Genomic DNA, 19,529 nt, shown 5'->3' with positions numbered 1-19,529 from the left:
TATAGACACGGCCCTTTGTTTTTTTTTCCCTTTCCCTTTTTGGTTTTTCCTCCCAGCTTTTAAAAAATCGTAACTCCTTTATTTACCCATCGACGTCACTTATGAGGGCTTGTGTTTTGCGGGACGAGTTGTGTTATTTCAATGGTGCTATTTAATGTACTGAAAAACGTAAAAAAAATTCTAAGTGGAGTAAAAGGAAAAAGCAAACTACATTCCGTGCGGGACCCCCAAATATCGTTTGGATTTAAATGCGGCTGTCAGAATTGGCGGCATTTAAAGGGTTGATAGCCAAGCGACGGATTGCAGCTATCGCCTGCGGGTATCAGCTATAATAAACGCGATCTTTTTTTGGAATTTCTAGGTTTTTCCCCCCTGGTCTTTATTCTTATTGCCTTCCCTACAAAAGCAAAAGAAACAAACAGGTTTGAATGGAATTGGGACCCCCCTTCTTATCAGAGGCTTTTTTAGGGAGGTCATCCCGAGGAGGCCCAAATAACTATTCTCTTGAACACACAATCTGTGTTTCGAAGCCAGATTCCCTTTCCAGTTTAAGCCACAGGCTGTCCTGGCTGAGTCAGGTAAAGCTGCAGCCCTAGCAGAGATGATGCATCAGCTAAAAGGTCAATCGCTGAGGAGAACAGCCGATCCCTAAGTCTTGTCCTTAGGCCTCATGTCCACTGAGTAAATGGAATTGCGGAATCCGCAGCGGATTTTGCCCATAGGGAATCATTGCCATCCGCGGGTCCATTAAATTGATTATTGCACCCGCGGATGGCATTTTAAAAGAATTGCATTTTTCATGCGCGGGAGAAAAAACGCGGCATGCTCCATTTGCCGCGGATCGGCAACATTGCTATCAGATTGATAGCAATGTGTGCGGATATCTGCATGCAAAAAAAATGCCATTTAAAGCAAATCCACGGCAGATTCTGCGCGGATTGTATTTTTTGAGTGGACATGAGGCCTTAATGTGTTCTTCCAGCTCATCAAACCAAACCTTCAAAGAGTGAGCCACACAAGTAGCGCAAATACCTTGCCTAAAGGCAGAAGTGGAGTCCAAGATTTCTTTAAATATTTGCCCACCTTACAGTCTAATATGTCAGGAAGCAAGCCCAGGTAGAGAAATCTGCTTGACTATTCTAGCCACAGGGGAATCAACTTCAGGGGGTTTGCCCCAAGTGGACGAATCTTCAGTAAAAGCGACATTTTTTTCCTCTTGATCACTTTTTGCAACAAGAACTTCCGGTGAGGGCTTTTCCATTCATTACTAATGAGTGCTTGCATGCTTATTTCTGCGGCCTGGGTCCTCGAATGTCTTTAATGTTCATCGTAGCTCTTACAGCTTTTTACTAGATGTTCAAAGTCCTCCTTTGTTCCCAGCCTACGGCCAAGGCTGGTAATTTTGCTGAAGTTTTTTTGTTTTGCCGTGTTGGGAGGATTTGGGATAGATTGGAACTAGATAAAACCATTCTTTAACAAACCCTTCCCGCTCCATTTACGTCCTGGAGCGTCGGGGTATGTATGCAGAGAGGTCGCGGGGTGACCTCTCTGCATACAGCACGGGCGTCAGCTGTTTACTACAGCTGACACCCGCGGGCAATAGCCACGATCAGCCGATCACGGCTATTAACCCTTTAAATGCCGCTGCCAATTCTGACAGCGGCATTTAAAGCCCCTATACGCTGTTCGGGCGTCCCGTACGGCCCGCCCGCGGTGAGATCTGGGGAGCCGTGCAGGTGTCATGGCTGCTGGGGTCCTTCTGAAAGGCCCCAAGGCTGCCTTGAGAGACCACCTAGTCCCTCAGTGAGGCTGTGCTAGGCTGGCAGGTCTGAATCCATTCTAGTTCGGATGTCCGGATTAATCTTTTTGACAACATAGAACCTGATCAACAGGCTTATAAGAAGGGGGAGTTGTGTTTGGTGTTTTTGGTGTTTGTTTTTTCTTCCCATTTCCTACTCCCATAAGGGCTGATTCCAACGGGCGTTGCCCCGCAGCTATTAGGTTGTATTGAACCTAATAGCGCAATGCTCACGGTGAATTCTCCCGTACTCTCCTGCGGCATGTTCTATTTGCCGCGAGCGTACGCGCGGAAGGCTTCCATTGCAGTCAATGGAAGCCGTACGTCACGCTATCTTCCACTGTTTTGGGGGGGGGGGGGGGGGTTGGTTTGTAAAGAGCTTTTTAGTTGTAAACTATAAAAGGCCTATCCTCAGGTTAGGCCATCAATAGTAAATCGCAACGGGTCAGTCACTTGAGACTGTCCGCCGTCAATCAGTTCAGTGGGACAATCTCATGCACTGAGCTGATTTCTGCAGAAAGCAGACAGCTCCATTCCCATTATAGTGGCAAAGCCCGGTATTACACCCATACACTTCAATGGGAACTTTGTCTGTAAAACCAAACCTGGCCACTGTAGTGGGAATGGAGCCGTCCCCTTTTTTTTATAAAAATCAGCTCCGTGCACAATAGTATCGGCCCAGCTAAATGTCGAGGGTCTTGGGCATCCAACCTGCACCAATCTACTTTTAATGACCTGTCCTCAGAATAAACTATCAATAGTTTTACAACTGCACAACCTTTTTAAGTGATCAGTCCTCATAGTCCGCAATATGAAACCAGTGAAAACTATTATTATTCTTGCTATAAGCTATCATCTCAAAATGTGGCAACAGTAAAAAAAAAAAATAACTAAAAAAAAATAAAATAAAAAAACTGTTTTGGAATTGCTGAGTTTCTTCAAATGTAAATGTTAGGAGAAGAGTTGCGGTTGCCGGAGGGGGGCGAGCGGTGCTGGCGTGGTGACGTGCCCGGGACAGTCTGGGGCCGTTGTGGTGCCGCCTGGTCGGGTTGGCGTCCGGTCGGGAGTCGGGCGTGGGCTCCGGCGCTGCTGGGCGGGGTCTCTGCTGCCGGGCTCGGAGTTCCCCTGTTAGGGGGCGTGGCCGGAGAAGGGCCGGTCCTTATGCATTACCGGCCAGCGTGTCACTAAGTCCAGCCCTGACCTAGGCGGGTCTTTTGGTATTTGGCCCCTCAGACACTGTTAGTCCCTGCCAGGGTTTGCTCATTCTCCAGCTAACACCAGCTCTGGTTTCTCTCTCTGTCCGCTGACCCGATTTTGCTCTGATTTGACAGTTTGACATGGTAGGAGACAGGTAGGCCACAAACTCTGCCTAAATATGTTACACTTCAAAGCTATCGCTAATGCTGTCACTTCTGTTCTCATTCTTGCTCTCAGTTTCAGAACTTCTTTCACGTGCCCACCTCTGGGGCACACTATTCACATTAGCCCCTCTCTCCTGTCCTCACCTATGCTCAGCTCACATGCACTCTTTACCTTCTTGCTTAGCCTCAAACCCCCTAATGTCACTAACAAAAATAACAGTCATCCTCATAAATCTCCTAATCATCTGCTAACCCTCACTATCCTGCTGCTACTAGCTGCTGGGTATATCTCTCCCAATCCTGGCCCACCCTCCACTGCTCCTAGCTATCACCCCCTACCTGACTCACTAATAAAATACCCAAGCCCAACCACTAGTCCCTGCATACCCTCCCCTGACTCCTTTAAATGTGCGCTCTGGAACTGCCAGTCAGCGTATAATAAACTCCCCACCATCCACGACTTTTTTGCTGTTAAATCTTTAAATCTGCTAGCTCTCACAGAAACGTGGATACAGCAGTCTGACACGGCCTCCCCTGCTGCGCTGTCTTACAATGGCCTGCAGTTCTCCCATACCCCAAGACCAGATGACAGGCATGGCGGAGGAGTAGGTGCTCTTCTCTCCCCAAAATGCACCTACTAGGTCATCCCCCCTGTACCCTCACTCACTTTTCCATCCTTTGAAGTACATATGCTACGGCTTTTCCGTCCGCTGTCCATGCGAGTAGCAGTTATCTACCGCCCCCTAGATGCTACTCGCCTGTTTTTGGACCACTTTGCTGCCTGGCCCCCCCCACTTCCTAACCTGTGAAATTCCAACCCTCATCTTAGGCGACTTTAACATCCCCACTAATGACCCCAACTCCCCATCTGCCTCTCAGCTTCTTTCGCTTACCTCCTCCCTTGGTCTCTCTCAACTCACAGCCTCTCCCACTCACAGGGATGGCAACATTCTTGATCTGGTCGTCTTCCGTCTCTGCTCTGTTTCGAACTTCACTAACTCCCCTCTCCCGCTCTCAGATCATAACCTCCTATCTTTCTCTGTCACGCTCCCTGAGCGCTCTCTGTCACGCATCTCTCCAGACCCACCTACCTACCGTACCTGCAGGAACCTTAAGGCCATTCACACCCAGGACTTTGCTGAATCCCCACAGTCCTCTCTGTCCCCTATCTCTCTCCTCGCCTGCCCCAACCTGGCTGCCGCTCACTACAAGACTACTCTCAAACATACCCCGGATGAAGCGACGCCCCCCCAGGACCCGAGCCATCCGATGTAGAACGCGGCAACCTTGGCTCACGCCTCAAACGCGCTTCATCCAGCGGTGCTCTAGAAGTGCTGAACGGCTGTGGAGGAAATCGCAAACGTCCGCAGACTTCCTCCACTACAAATTCATGCTCAGAACCTACAACCTCGCCCTCTATCACGTCAAACAAGTCTATTTCACCTCTCTAGTCTCCTCACTATCCCACAACCCTAAACGGCTCTTTGATACTTTTCACTCCCTTCTCAGCCCTAAACTGCAGCCCCTGTTGACGGATCTCAGTGCCGAAGAGCTGGCTGCTTACTTCAAAAAGAAAATTGATGACATCCGTCAGGAAATAACTTCCCAATCCCAGACTGGCCCTGACCCTAAGTCTTGTCAACACTGCATCTAGCTCCTGCTCACTGTCTGTACTCAGACCAGCGACAGAGGAAGAAGTCTCCAAATTGCTCTGCTCGCCCCACCACCTGCGCTAGCAACCCCCTCCCCTCCCACCTCCTCCGATCCCTCTCCCCGATGGTTATTCCCCATCTCACCACTATATTCGGCCTCTCTCTGACCTCTGGCATCTTTCCCTCTTCTTTCAAACACACCATCATATCCCCACTGCTAAAGAAGCCGACTCTGAACGCGACTGATGCTGCCAACTACCGACCCATCTCAAACCTCCCCTTCATCTCCAAACTACTAGAATGCCTGGTTTACTCCCGCCTTGTAAGCTATCTATCAGAGCACTCTCTCCTAGACCCCTACAGTCTGGTTTCCGACCTCAACACTCGACAGAAACTGCCCTTACAAGGGTATCCAATGACCTACTGACAGCCAAATCGAGGGGCGATTACTCCCTACTCATCCTCCTCGACCTTTCTGCAGCGTTTTACACTGACCACAAACTCCTCCTCAGTATGCTTCGCTCCATTGGCCTAAAGGACACTGCCCTCTCCTGGTTCTCCTCCTACCTATCTGACTGCTCTTTCAGTGTCTCCTTTGCTGGCTCTACCTCCCCTCCTCTTCCTCTTGCTGTTGGGGTCCCCCAGGGCTCGATCCTCGGCCCCCTCCTTTTCTCTATCTACACAGCCCCTATTGGACAAACCATCAGGAGATTTGGCCTCCAATACCCCCTCCACGCTGATGACACCCAGCTATACACCTCTGCCCGTGACATCTCTGCACCCTTCCTCCAAAACATCACCGACTGTCTGTCCGCTGTCTCTAACACCATGTCCTCTCTCTACCTAAAACTAAACCTCTCTAAAACTGACCTACTGGTGTTTCCGCCCTCTACTAACCGACCTCCTCCTGACATCTCCATCTCAGTGTGTGGTGCCACCATAACTCCTAGACAACATGCCCGCTGCCTTGGGGGTCATATTTGACTCTGATCTCTCTTTTACCCCCTACATCCAATCTCTGGCCCGAACATGTCAGCTGCACCTCAAGAACATCGCAAGAATCCGCTCTTTTCTCACCGTGGACACGCTAAAAACGCTCACTGTTGCCCTCATCCACTCCCGGCTCGATTATTGCAACTCGTTGCTGATCGGCCTCCCCTGCACCAGACTCTACCCTCTCCAATCCATCCTGAATGCGGCAGCCAGGCTTATCTTCCTGTCCCGCTGCTACTCGGACGCCTCTGGCCTGTGCCGGTCACTGCACTGGCTGCCCGTTAAATTCAGAATTCAATTTAAACTCATTACCTTCATCCACAAAGCCCTCCACAGCGCAGCGCCCCCCCCCCCCCTATATTGCCTCCCTCATTTCAATCCATCACCCAGCCCAGGCTCTCCGCTCTGCTAACGAAACCAGACTGAGCGCCCCTTTAATTCGAACTTCTCATTCCGGCCTCCAAGACTTCTCCAGAGCAGCACCGATCCTCTTGAACGCGTTACCAAAGGCTACCCGAGCAATCCAGGACTCGCAGAACTTCAGGCGTGCTCTAAAAACGCACCTCTTCAGGGAGGCATACCGCATTCCCTAAACAAACCCCTCTGTACTCCGCCTGATAACATGCTCCCTGACCTACTGACTGCAATCCCTGCTAGCCATCATAAACCGCTCCTGCGGTCATACCGTTTCTGCCGCCACACGGCTAAATGTCTGACCATTGTCTATGTGTATAACATCGCTCACTCTTCCACTTCGCCATACCAGGCACATCTCCAGCCCCTTTACCTTCTGTATCACCCCACTATTCGTAGTATGTAAGCTCGGTGCAGGACCCTCACCCCTATGGTATCAATCAACTGATTACTATATGTAACCGTGGTTCTGTAATTTTTGTATTTTGTCTTTCTGTATCCCCCCTGTCTATGTAAGCGCTGCGGAATATGTTGGCGCTATACAAATAAAGATTATTATTATTATTATTATTTGGATATAGTCTGTTCCTTGTTTGTTTCTTTGTTGGTTACTTTGTGCTCTAGTCTTTTGTTTTGCATATTTTGTCTCTCTGGTTAGTTTGGTCTCTCCCGTCCTTGTCCTGGGGTTCCCACCAGTGCAGAGTAGGGACCGCCGCCCGGGGGCAAGTAGGTAGGGACAGGGGAGAGGGTTGGTTGTAGGGACTTCCAGTCTCCCGTTCCTAGTCGACCCGGACAGTAAAAAAAAAAAATTTTTCCATTATATGTATCCCCAAACGCCTTTCACAGTACATCTTGTCCCACAAAAGACGCCCTCGTGAGGCTATGTTGAAGCCTGCAGCCTGTAAAGATGTCAGCAGGGAGACCTGTTGGTAGGGGACAAGCGGAGACGGTAAGGATCAGCTAATTTCACAGCATGGGAGGCCTTTACATAAATCTCTGTAGCTGCTGCTGATTTATCTGTGAAGTATGATGATCTATACCAGTAATTAACGATTTATTTCAATGTCTTGTTTTTCCTTTCCAGGTTTGGCTCATCCCACTCTGCACCAGGGAATAAACCCATCAATACCAACAGGAGTAGCTGCATCCTTTCCATCCTCTTACAATTTTGCACGAGAACCTCGCAGTGGCCAAATTGTGGTCATTCCTGCTGAACATATATCACATTTTGGTATGTTTGACTGTTGTGCTCTCAGTATTTATAGAATTCCAGGCCCGTGGCTCCTTGTTTCATGATCTAAAATAGAGAGTTGAGTCTCCACATATTTTAAGTTGGTCTTTATAAGGGGTTGTGGGGTTTCAAAATGTTAAGAGCTGGACATGAGTTACACCTAAACTACTAAAGCATTTTCACCTGTCTTCGCCCTCCTAACCGGTTCCTACTGCCCCTCCCTCCACCTCTGGAAGTCAGGTGACCGCTATAGCCAATCGGAGGCCACAGCGCCAGTCCCGAACGCCTGGCATCATGACACCCAGAATGTGAGCGCTAATGCCAGGAATTCAAAAGGTGACATTGCAGCCCGATTAGCCGCAGCAGTCACCTGACTTCTGGTGGCGGAGGATAGGGACGGGGCAGCCGAGAGTCAGTGAGCTGTGCCTTGGGGAGATGAAGACAGATAAGTATACTTTTATTTATTTATTTTTTTTTTATTATAACTCATACCCAGCCCTTAAAAGTTTTTTTTTTTCTCTTATTTTTATCCACACAACCCCTTTAACTTAGAGGCCAAAATAGACTGCTATCTGCTGCTCTGTCTTAGAGGGAAGCTGTAGGAGTTGTGTGCTGCCCCAACCACCGGCGGCATAAAACCCTAACATGCACTCGCATTGAACATCTGTTATACTATGAGAAGCTGCAGTGTGTTCAGCACAAACCTACTTAACAGGGTGAAGTCATGGGGGAGGCTTGCCGCTGGCTTCTCCCCGCCCTATTCAGGTAGTGTGTGGCTTTTTCCTTACACACAAATGGGTAATCTACCCACTCTGGGTGGGGAGCTTCCCCGATGACTGTTCTTCCCCTATTCCTGACCGCTCTTTAATCCGTAGTCGCATGGCCTATTTTAGTCCTCCGGATGCAGCTGACTTTGGTAGATTTCACTGTGATTTTATAGATCTACTTTGTGTTTGCAGTGTGTTCATATTCAGTTTTTTTGTGCTTCTCAGCAGAAATCCTTGATCGTACGTCTCCCCTCTGGCCTTCCATGTACAGCTCGCCGCACCCTTCCCTCCAGCACGCCCATCAGCTTCAGCTGTTCTCCCAGCAGCATATAATGCGTCAACATGAGCTGTATATGTTACTGCAGCAGCAAGCCGCACATTCTATAGATATACATAGGGCTTCACACCTGGACGCCGCAGAGTCACAGAGAACCGAACAACAAGATGTGCTGGAGTTACAGAGAAATGCTGACCTGTTGGAACTACAGAGAGAAGCGCAACTGGAAGCTAAAGAATTCCAAAGGAAAACCCAGGGAGATTCTCAGAAGTGTCACAGAAATGAGCACGGAGCGGTAAGGCCTCGGGCGTCATCAGTCTCACCTTTATGAATTACATTTCATGCTCGCTTCTATACTTTTTCGCAATAAAATTTGATTCAACAAAATGCTTTATTCAAAGTGAGCCTGTCGTCAGGATTTTCGCTATTAGATTGCCACCACAGTCTTAAGGCCATTTTACGCACCACGATTATCACTCAGAATGCATCCAAACGGCTGAAAATGAGCGATAATTTACATGTAAACGCGGGCATCGTACACTTTTCGTTTGCACAATGGATTTTGGTTCACTTAAAAATCCATTGTTCAGCCGCTGAAAGTCATCAAATATGTCCCATTTGAATGTATATGGCTCATCTTTCAAAAGACTTCAGGATGTTCTCCCTGTGGCATATTTTCACTTGAACAATGTAACACACTCTGGGCTCTGCAAACAACTCCTGGAGGTCCTTTTACATGTAAATGAAGCTGATGGTGGTAATGGACATTAACACTTTATGCAAATAGATCGCTAAATCTTTCATTTGTTTGAAAGGTTGTCTTTGTGTGTAAAAGGGCCTCATGAAATAAAGGCTACTTAATGCCCTCCACACAGTAAGAGTGCCCCATTGTCAGTAATAATGCTGTCTCTTCTGCCCCCATTATTAAAAATTGCCCCTTTTTTTAACCACCATAAGTAAAAGTTAATCTCCATTACAAATTAATACGCTTAATTGCAATTGGACCCTACTAAAATCATTAGACCCCTCCTTGGGATCGCTCCACCCACCTCTTCTGTCTTATTAATGCCCCCTATCTGGCCCATTATTAATAATGTTGTGTTTTCTGCCAGCCCCACAATCCCTTCCGGTCTTTGTTGTGGAAGGATACCGCCTGACCAGCGCAGCCGGAGGGGCACAGCAGTCTGGTTCTGTTCTCCCGACATCATGGGTCCCAGCAGCTGAGCAGTAATGCAAGGAGAACGGCGCCACCTCTGATTGCCTGCAGCGGTCAGGTGATATCGGTTCCACACAACAAAGACCATGGGAGTCGTCCGGCAACTGGATAAACCCCTTTAAACTTTCTCTGAACTAATACGATTTTTCTTTTTTCCCATCTTTAGGAGCAAATAAAACTTGGACAAAAAAAAGCAGTGGATTTGTCTTCACCAACTAATAAAGACTCTTTGTGCAGCTCCCCATCTACTCCCTGCAGTAAAGTCTTGGATTCCACACTTCTCCATCTAAAATCTTTCTCTGCAACTAACAAATTGGAAGAAGAGTCGGACAAACACCCTTCAGAGGAGCCGTCTTTCTGCGGTGCACCAACAGTTTCAGTGTTACCAACCAAAGTGGAAGTTAACATAGAGTCGGTGAAACATGCGGCTATAAAGGAGGGCGACGCTTCCCCACTCCCAGGTTTGTTTCTAGTGACTTGGCTTTGTTGTAAATAACTGTACACTCATTTATAATCCATGCTTCTCTCATTGCTGATGCCAGTATACCTATTTTACAGCGGCCACTAATGGGCTTTACTCCAATGCATGCTCTTCATGGCGCTGCATCAAAAGACTTGCACAAGAGTCCCGTGCCGGTTACAGGGTGAGCTCAGTTGTTTGATAAGCTGAGCTCCTTCTGTAACAGCCAAATCTAGCTCTGTTCCCAGTCTTTTACCTCTTAAATGCCACAGTCAATGCTAACCGCAATATTTTAGTGTTTACAGAGGGAACAAGCTCCCTATCAGCTCTATAATACTATTAACCCTTTCCAATCCAATTTGTATCCTGTTTTTCCCAGGGGGCTTACTCTTTTTCTGCTGTTTATACAACGGCGCTATATGCTGGCTTAAGCCAGTACTGCATGAGGCGACACGTTGGATAGGCTGCAACAGCAGTGGGGCTGGCAATATACAGTAAGAGAACCCCGACGGATGTCTTCCAACATCAGAGCTGTACAGCCTTAAATCATAATGTCTTCAGAGGTCAGACAGTGGATTGGAAAGGGTTTATACATTATATGTTTCCCAAAATAGTATAAATAAAAAATACAACTTGCCACTCTGCAGATAAGCAAAAAGTTCCAAAAACCATTTCGTCAAGTACAAGTGGTTAAAACTAAGGGGTTAAAAATCTCTTTAGAAGTCGTGGCAACCTAAATTTCTTGCCCAGACTGTACAAAATGCATAATGTTCATAGGATAAGGAAGTAAATAAATCAGCAACCCTAAAGTTTTTGTTTTTTTTCTCTCTTCAGATCCCACACATGAATACTTGGTGCCGAGTCTTTCACAATCAATGCAGCGCCAGCTTTCTTACATAAATCAACCAACAGATTTTGAAAATGCTGAAAGTTTTGCTACTTTTACCAAACTATCTGAATTAAAGTCTTGTCACATCGAAGCCCCCTTGGATCTTAAATCTGTCCCGCTGTCAGGAGACTTTAAGATGGGTAAACCAACAGCTGACACGATTAAAACCGAGGATGTGCCTCTCGTTACAAGTTGTAAGATCTCTGATGACCGGGAAGTTTGCGCAGTGCCTGCAGAATGCCAAAATTTTGTATTTAAAGAAGCTGGGTCTGCAGACGTAGACGACAAAGAGGATAAAAGAAAAATGGAGTGTTTTTCTCCTTGCATTTCGGAAATTAATCTTGGTGTAGGAAAAGGTACATGTTCAACCCAAACAGACTTCGCTGACACATTTGAGTCTCAAAGTCCTGAAAATGATTTGGTGACAATATGTCAACACGTCGAACAATCCCCCAGAGCACATGAGATGGGAGATGTAAGCATGTTAAACGGAACTACGTGTGCGGATAGTGTGACATCTGGAGCTGCTGACTGCAAAGAGGAAGACTTCTGCTCCGACGTGAACTGTATAAACGATCCACTGGCTGGTATGAATGTGTTGGTTGCAGCATCTGAAAACCCGAAGGCCTGCTGTCTATCACCCAGAAGCACAGCAGTTCTCTTTCCTGACATCTCGGCCGACGACACTCTTCTCCAAGGCATTGTCCTACTAAGTGAAATAGCTGAACTTGAGCTTGACAGAAGAAAGCAAATGGACAGTGAGTTTTTCTTTTGTGTCTAAAGGGACAGTAACTTTTCAGACAACCTCTGCTCATCTTCTAGCTTGTGTTAGTCTCATCATTTCTGTAAGGTACATCTATTAAAAATGTTGCTTTTCCACTGTAAATCACAATTGAAGTAGCTGCCACTATGGGTCTCCCCACCTCTCTATGATCCACACTCTGTTATGTACAAAGCTTCCTTAGTAATAAGGATACAGATGTTTCCATAGCAACAAGGGGAATGGCTGTTTTCGCTGGTAGCTCCCCTACACTTACAGGCTGTAGGCTGACAGATCTGCAGACACTCTAATAACTATCTTCACAGTCTCTGCCTCTCCTGCTGTTACAGCATGCGGGTGTGTGCACACATTCCAAACACATTATAGTGGGTTTACTTAACATTTTGCCAGAATGTCTCTAAATGCCTGATTCTTCTGGTAACGCAGAGGGGTGGACATTCCGATAATGCCTGCTTGCTGATTGGACCAGAGGCAGTACAGTGGAGCATGGGAAGTATGGGCAAGGAAGTCAGGACAGTGAACTGTTGGCAGAATGGCAGTCTTCCTATGATGCTTGGAAGCGTATGATAATGTCAGGTTTTGTTTTTGTTCTTACTCTGTAGATTTGCAAAGTTGCCACATTAGACCTTCTCTTGAAAGCTTGTTGGCTGCTAGCTCTCAGATGTTAATGGAGGTACTCACTTCACCAACATTGGATCGCCTGAAAGCAGAATCAATCAAATTGCCTCGAGAACTAAGTCATAATAAAAAATATAGCTGGAAACAAGAAAAAAGTACACCGGTGAGTGGGCATGCCATTTGTAGGAAACTGCATCGGCTGAAAGCCTATATATTACATGAGCCAGATGGCTAGCATATTCTATGAACAGACATTTAAAGGGATATTCCCAAGATAGACGTTTATCACCTATCCATAGAATAGATGAGAAATGTCTGATTGTTTGAGGGTTTCACCAGAGAACCCTCACCGATTCCAAGAACAGGAGTCCCATGTCCCTAGTCCTTACTGCACTCCACGTGTGAAGAGGTGATAGAATGGACCAGTAGTCATGCATGCACAGTGCCACTCCATTTATCTTCAATGGGGCTGATGGAGATAGCTGAGCAATTATACTCTATTTCCGTCAGCCCCATTGAAATTAATAAAGCGACGATTGCTCAGTTCATACTAATGTGACTGTGAGTGGGTGCAGAGTCTGCAATGGTGAGAAGAGAGGGACACGGGACACCGGTGTCGGTGGGAAACAGCGGTGAGACCCTCGCCAATCGCCTATGGATAGGGGATAAAAGGGTTAACCCAAAAAAGACTTATGTATTAGCACTCACAATTTACAAAACTCATTTTTTGCTTTGATTGCCTAAAGGGTTTTTTTTTCACTAAAACCGTCCTTCTAAGTACAATATTGCAAGCTGACCACTAGGCTGGGCTTTAGTTTTCAATCTTTTCGTTGTCTGTGTTTTTTTTGGACATTTTGCGCTTTTAGTTGCCAGAATAGTTTTCAAACTTTTGACACAAACCGATAAATTCTAAATTACAGATTATAAAAATTCTTACTAGCTTCTCCATACCTGAGTAACGGAATGCCTTGCACATTGGCTAAAGTGCGAGGGGCATTTTTGCAGTCTCACATTTGCGTATTGTCATTGCCCGCATAATTTTGCAATACGCAATGCCAATAGCTCATGGACTGGTATTGGGCCACTCACACCTGCATTTTATTTTCCCCATATTGTTTGTTGTGTAAAGAAAAAATAATTTCTGCACTATTTTGGGGTGTATTATGCACGCACACACACCAAGATGGTGTATAGGGATTGGCGGCATGCAGCAAGTATGCGTGTCATTGTGTACTTGCTGCATGCTCGTGTCAGAGATACGTGCGCGACATGCTGCCACATAAGTTCATTTGAGCCCCTTTGTATACACATAGGCACCTTCATGCAATTTTGCATCAAAGTGTAATTTTTCATTAAAAAAAAGCTTACATTTACAGTTTATATTCATGGCTAAAGGTGAGACTTTAGATGCACAGTACCTCCTGAGAGTAAAAGTCCAATACGGGCAGAGTACATATCTACCACTTATAGCCCGATGTCTACATGCACATATCTTCATAAAATCACCAGAACCGAAACCGCCAAAAACTTGGTTTTAAGATGGAAATTTTAAAAAAAGGAACACCTTTAAATTACGGAACTTGTGCACCCCTAAACCCTTTCTGGTTCCCGAAGGCAGGCAGCTTGTTGATTGCACTTATCTTGATGGGCTTTGCACAGCTATGTCCACCTTCATGTAACGTTTGGGCAAATCTTGTTTTAATACATGAACCTATATTTCTGCCCCAAGCTCACATTAACTCACTGTATCAGTTCATACTTGCTGCGGCTCAGACTGCGTTGCTGGTAAAGATCTCAAAGCAGCCTGAGATATTGCTGCTTGAAACAAAGCTGTTTCTCAAGTCCTTGGCGCCTGAAGTGCCACTCTCCATTACCGTCAGACATATGTCCTTGGCAGAGAAAGGGCTGCTTGCACATCGGCAACGGATCCATAATTAACCACACTATTAAATTATCACATTATTTGAAGTGCATGGTGAACACTACAAAAATGCCAAATTTGATAGTTCACCCACACCCCCCACCTTTTAAAAAATTATGAATCCATAAGGCTGCCTGTCCACGAGTGAATATTCACTGCGTTTCCTGCGGCGATAATCCATCCGTGGAAAGCGCAAGTGCCCTGTCCACGAGCGGAGAATCACAGCGATTCTCCGCTCGCGGCTGGCAATTCGCAGCATGCAGCGATTTGCCGCGGTTCTCCGCGGTAAGCCTATCTGTCAGATAGGCTTCCCGCAGAGATCCGTCTGCTGGCTCCTGCTCCCCGACGGTGGCTCTCAAGGCGGAGATCTGCTGCGGGATATCGCAACGCCGCTGCACAGGTAACCTTATTCATCCATCAACGTCACTGAAGGCTTGTTTTTTGCGGGACGAGTTGTATTTTTCAATGATATTTAAAGTACCATATACTATACTGAAAAACTTTCTAAAAATTCTAAGTGGAGTAAAGTGAAAGAAGAAAACGAAATTCCGCCATCTCTTGGTGCGTCTTATTTGTACGGCGCACAAACTGCAACAAAAATGGCAACTTTATTCTATGGGTCAGTATGATTACTACGATGCCAAACTTTATATAGTGTTTTTTTTTTCCCCCCCCTGTACTACATTTAATTTTTTTACATGATTTTCTGCCGCCATCTTCTGCACGCAATAACTTTTATTTTTCTGTCAACACTGTTGTGCGAGGGGTCACTTTTTGCAGGACGTCCTGTAGTTTGCATTGGTAATTTTTTGGAATGCATACGACTTTTTAATCGCTTTTTATTGCATTTTTCTTTTGAGACAGGGTGACCAATAAAGTGCATTTCTGGCGTTCTTTATTTTTTTTCTGACACTTATTGTGCCGGGTAAATAATGCGTTACTTTGATTAGACTTTTATGGACACGGCGATGCCAAATATGTATTTTTGGTTTATGATTGAATTCTTTTATTATAAATATTACAACAAATGTTTGTTTTTCTTTGTGTTTATATATATATATATATATATGTATGTATGTATTAATGTAAGGCTGGGTTCACACAGGGCGTATTTGTCGCGAAAATATCGCGGTTGTACCGTTGCGGTTTTGCCGCAACCTTTCTGCATCTGCGGCAAATCCGCATGCAATGGCCAAAGTTAGACGCGGTTTTCACCGCGTATTTTTCATCGGTTCTACCGCCGGTAAATCCGCAGGACCTTTGCTGCGGTATAAACCGCAGCGGTTTTTTTGGGAGAGGCGCGATTTTAGTTGCTGATTTACTTGCGTATTTTTAGGTGCAGATTCTTAAAAAAACGGTTTCCTGTGAGGTCATCGGGCCCGCCCATTTCTGCACAGGGTAGGAAGAGCCTTGTATTCGTGGCCATTTTGTCTTGTACAGCTAACCAGACAACATGGAGCCTCCAAGACGACTCCGCCTGAGGCGTGCATACCGCCAAAAACTGATTGCCCTAGTGGTATTCATGCAGGGAGAAGAATCAGAAAAGGTGAGCAATGGTTTTTATGGACATTGTGTGCTTCGTTTCCTTGTTGTTCGTTGATGCATTGTGGACTAGAGTGCGATTGCGGCCATGTGCTTTAATTCATGTGCTTTAATTCCTGCTAATATTCTTTTACAGACTGATCGTGCTTCCCGGCGTCAGAGACGCTATTGGGTCCATCCCATTTTGACGGAGAGAAGGGCCATTTCGCCAGCCTGTAGCAGGATTTGAAAAAGTGAAGTGTAGCATGGGAATCGGTTTGAGGTTGCGCAAAGAATTTTCATTTATTTTAGCCCGCTCTCACTTTCTCTCTGCAGCCATCCGGAGAAGTTCGTAGCCTTCTGCCGGCTGCCTATGGAGGCCTTTGAGCGCCTTCTGGAGCTGGTGCGCCGGGACCTGACGTACCAGGATACGCAGATGAGGAAGGCGATCACTGCAGAAGAAAGGCTGCTCATCACCCTTCGGTAAGTAACCTTTGTTATCCTTTCACAGTTGTTATATCTGTAATGTAATTTGCGACTGTAGAGCATAGACTTTTTTTTTTTTCAGCGATTTTTGCGCAATACCGGTTTTTATTTTTCATGCGATGCTGTGATTGCTCCGGCAGTAGGACGTAATGCTATAGCATAACGTCACACTGCTTTTGGACAGCCAGGCTATCGAGCACCCCTTTCATTAGCACCCCGGCCATCATGACACCTGCACGGCTACCCCGATCTCACCGGGTGGGTGGTTGGTTGCCTGTGCGTGACCCCTGAACAGCATTCGGGGTATGTAAATTTAAAGGGTTAATAGCCGCTATCGGCCCAGTGGCCGCTCGTGGCTTTTGACCGCGTGTCTTAGTTGTAACCAGCTGACACCCTTGCTGCATGGAGGGAGACAGCGCCGCTAGCTCCCGCGATACATGTCCTGCAACTGCTGGACACAGCTTTACTTTTGCCCCGTCACAAAGGGGTTCATCCAGCGGAAGACTCCATTGTTTAATTCGCAGGCCACGTTGCAGAAAATGTAAAGTGGTTCGTTTTCGGGTATTGATCTGGTAGTTTTCGGAGAGGCAGGTTGAACTGTTCGTTGTCTTTGGCATTCTCTCTTCTGCTACATAACACAGCCATCATCTTGTGGCTGGTTGACTTCTGAAACAAATTGGCAGAAGAGAGATTGTTGAACTTACCATACCAGCAAACTTGGGCAACCTTTGTTGTGCATCGGCAGTCAATGGGACCTTGTTATGTTGCTAAGTGTGGCAGGAACATGTTTGCATTTTCCCATTCTCTCTCCACTTATGCTGTGGATGGGGAGAATGGAATTCTGAACCATGTGTGGCATGTAAAGTGACAATGTAACCTCCCTATGGCTAGCTCTGCAATGCACATGTTATTTCCTTCACACGAATTCTACTGCGTTCTCCAATCAATTTCGTGTTGAGAACAATATCTGAATACTGTGTATATAGAAGTGTTGACATTATGCAAGTCTTCAGTGTGGACTAACTTTTGTTTCTCTTCTCTGATTCTTTTCAGCTTCTTGGCCACAGGAGAGAGCTATGCATCCCTGCATCTCCAATTTCGTGTTGGTAAATCTACCATCACCCAAATTGTGAGGTGCACATGCAGCGCCATCTGGCAGAAGTTGCAGCCCATCGTGATGCCTTCACCTACCGAGGACACTTGGCAACGTGTTGCAGCAGGCTTTCAAGCTGTTGCCAAATTTCCTAACTGCATAGGCGCCGTCGACGGCAAACATGTGCGTGTGCTTCAGCCAGCCCACTCAGGCTCAAAATTCTACAATTACAAAAAGTTTTTTTCTATTGTCCTGATGGCCGTGGCTGATGCACATTGCAAATTTGTTTGCATCGACGTCGGCGCCTATGGCAGCACTGGAGATTCTCGGGTGCTGCGAACTTCACAGATTGGGATGCAAATTCTCCGAGATGGCGTCACGCTCCCAGCCCCACAACCTTTCCCGGGAACCACACATCCAGTCCCCTTTGTGATGGTATCGGATGAGGCTTTCCCGTTGATGCCGAACCTGTTGCGCCCATACCCGCGAAGAGGACTGAATGCCCGGAAAAGGATTTTTAATTTTAGGCTGAGCCGGGCACGTCCCGTGGTTGAGTGTGCCTTCGGGATTATGGTAAGTCAGTGGAGAGTTCTAGGGACTACCTTAATGGTAGACCCTACCACAGTTGATGACCTTGTCAAGGCATGTTGTGTTCTTCACAACTACCTCCGGGACTATCGCCCCGAGGTAGATGTGGAAGAACTCGATCCTGCCTTTGACACGGTCATCAACTGGGGGGCAGGTCGCACGGCTGCTACTGCAGTGCAGGTTCGAGAACTCTTCACTGACTATTTCCTTAGTCACGAAGGCACCGTGCCATGGCAGTTCTCCTGTGTCGGTGGTGTGCAGCCCTAACTGCAGTGTGACCCTCCCCCGGCGCCCAGCCCCAGAAGGACGCGGAAGACATAAGTCCACAAAAGTTCTTTTATTCCAGACACAGCAAAGGCACTCCATGACTAATTTTCTGATTGGTCACTCCATTTTAAGAAATTGTTAAACTAAAAGTTGCACAATAAAATGTGAATATATATCACGAAAAACATTGTTCTTCCCTTTTTGTCCCCACACAAAATATGTCAACTTTATATTAAAAGTGGAGACTATTGTTAGGCTATGTTGGATTTTAATACATAGCTTAATGAACATTGCAGGTGTATTGGTGTTGAAACGTATCCTTTTTGAAGCATATAAGTAGTTAACGATTACAACTACATGACTAGGAGAAGAAATTTTGCACAAGCAATGCAACCACATTCGCAAGCTTGACGCCACACCACAACCTAGCGTTACATTAGCCACGCATCAGGAGTACATGAAAGCAACGTATGTTACCCTTCTTTTTCCACCTTTTTTTACACTAAAATCCTGACAGAATTTTACATCCCTGTCGGATAGCGGAATTCTGTGTTTGGTGTTATATTTCTCGCCACAATATGGAGGGCCTGTAGTTGCACACATTTGGCACGTGGTGACAGTACTAGTTTATGTGGTGTAGCGTTTTTCTCCGTCGCAGGCAGATCCACTACCAATTTGGCTTTCGCCACACTTGACAGGCTGCCCCTGTTCTCCTCAGCATTTTTTGTAGTTTGTTTCATGTTCGAACTCCGGTAACATACATCACACTGGAGCGAACATGAAGATACACACGAAAATAAAGGAAAACAACAAAGAAGGACAATGACACCGAGAAGTGAGTTACCCCAACCTTGGAGGACAGCGAGGCAGCGGAAAAATCACATACACGCACAAACACAATCGTTCACGTACAGTCGCACAGCCTGCAAAGAATTTCACGGTCATGCCACTGACGGGAAGGAATGAGTGTGCCTTGCCTATTTTGCAGCAGAGCAGATAGTAGCCGACAGTGAGCGATGTAAGAAATTGCACCCCAATCTTTCCCATGACCATCCGTTAGGATTTCTGGGACACCAGCCAACTCCATGCAGTGTGAGACAAGGCAACAGCACAACGGAACCTGCACTTTCCAATGGTAGCATCTAAGACATTGCAGTCATCCCCATGCAACAGTTGTGATCACTGCAATGTCGTAC

At 46.4% G+C, this 19,529-nt stretch overlaps 2 protein-coding genes across 3 annotated transcripts in view; both read left to right on the top strand.

Annotated features, from left to right (window-relative positions):
• The window catches only part of TNRC18 (trinucleotide repeat containing 18), a 186,118-nt gene that overhangs the window by 59,355 nt on the left and 107,234 nt on the right, over positions 1-19,529 (top strand). The window contains exons 7-11 of one of the 2 annotated variants that reach the window (XM_066577234.1): positions 7,303-7,449; positions 8,445-8,788; positions 9,876-10,170; positions 11,004-11,816; positions 12,442-12,620. In XM_066577234.1, coding sequence (XP_066433331.1) covers positions 7,303-7,449; positions 8,445-8,788; positions 9,876-10,170; positions 11,004-11,816; positions 12,442-12,620 — 1,778 coding nt within the window. Of the gene's footprint in view, positions 1-7,302; positions 7,450-8,441; positions 8,789-9,875; positions 10,171-11,003; positions 11,817-12,441; positions 12,621-19,529 lie in introns of both variants that reach the window. The other variant, XM_066577232.1, reaches the window with a different exon arrangement.
• Positions 16,115-18,512, top strand: LOC136577337 (uncharacterized). The gene is made up of 3 exons (XM_066577235.1): positions 16,115-16,153; positions 16,236-16,382; positions 17,439-18,512. The coding sequence occupies exons 2-3, from the start codon at positions 16,273-16,275 to the stop codon at positions 18,331-18,333; spliced, it is 1,005 nt and encodes a 334-aa protein (XP_066433332.1). The 5' UTR covers positions 16,115-16,153; positions 16,236-16,272; the 3' UTR covers positions 18,334-18,512.

This window comes from Eleutherodactylus coqui, chromosome 8 (assembly GCF_035609145.1).
Source record: "Eleutherodactylus coqui strain aEleCoq1 chromosome 8, aEleCoq1.hap1, whole genome shotgun sequence".
NCBI classification, from domain to species: Eukaryota; Metazoa; Chordata; class Amphibia; order Anura; family Eleutherodactylidae; genus Eleutherodactylus; species Eleutherodactylus coqui.
Note: the sequence above shows the minus strand (reverse complement) of the source record. Positions and strands in the feature narration are given on the sequence as shown.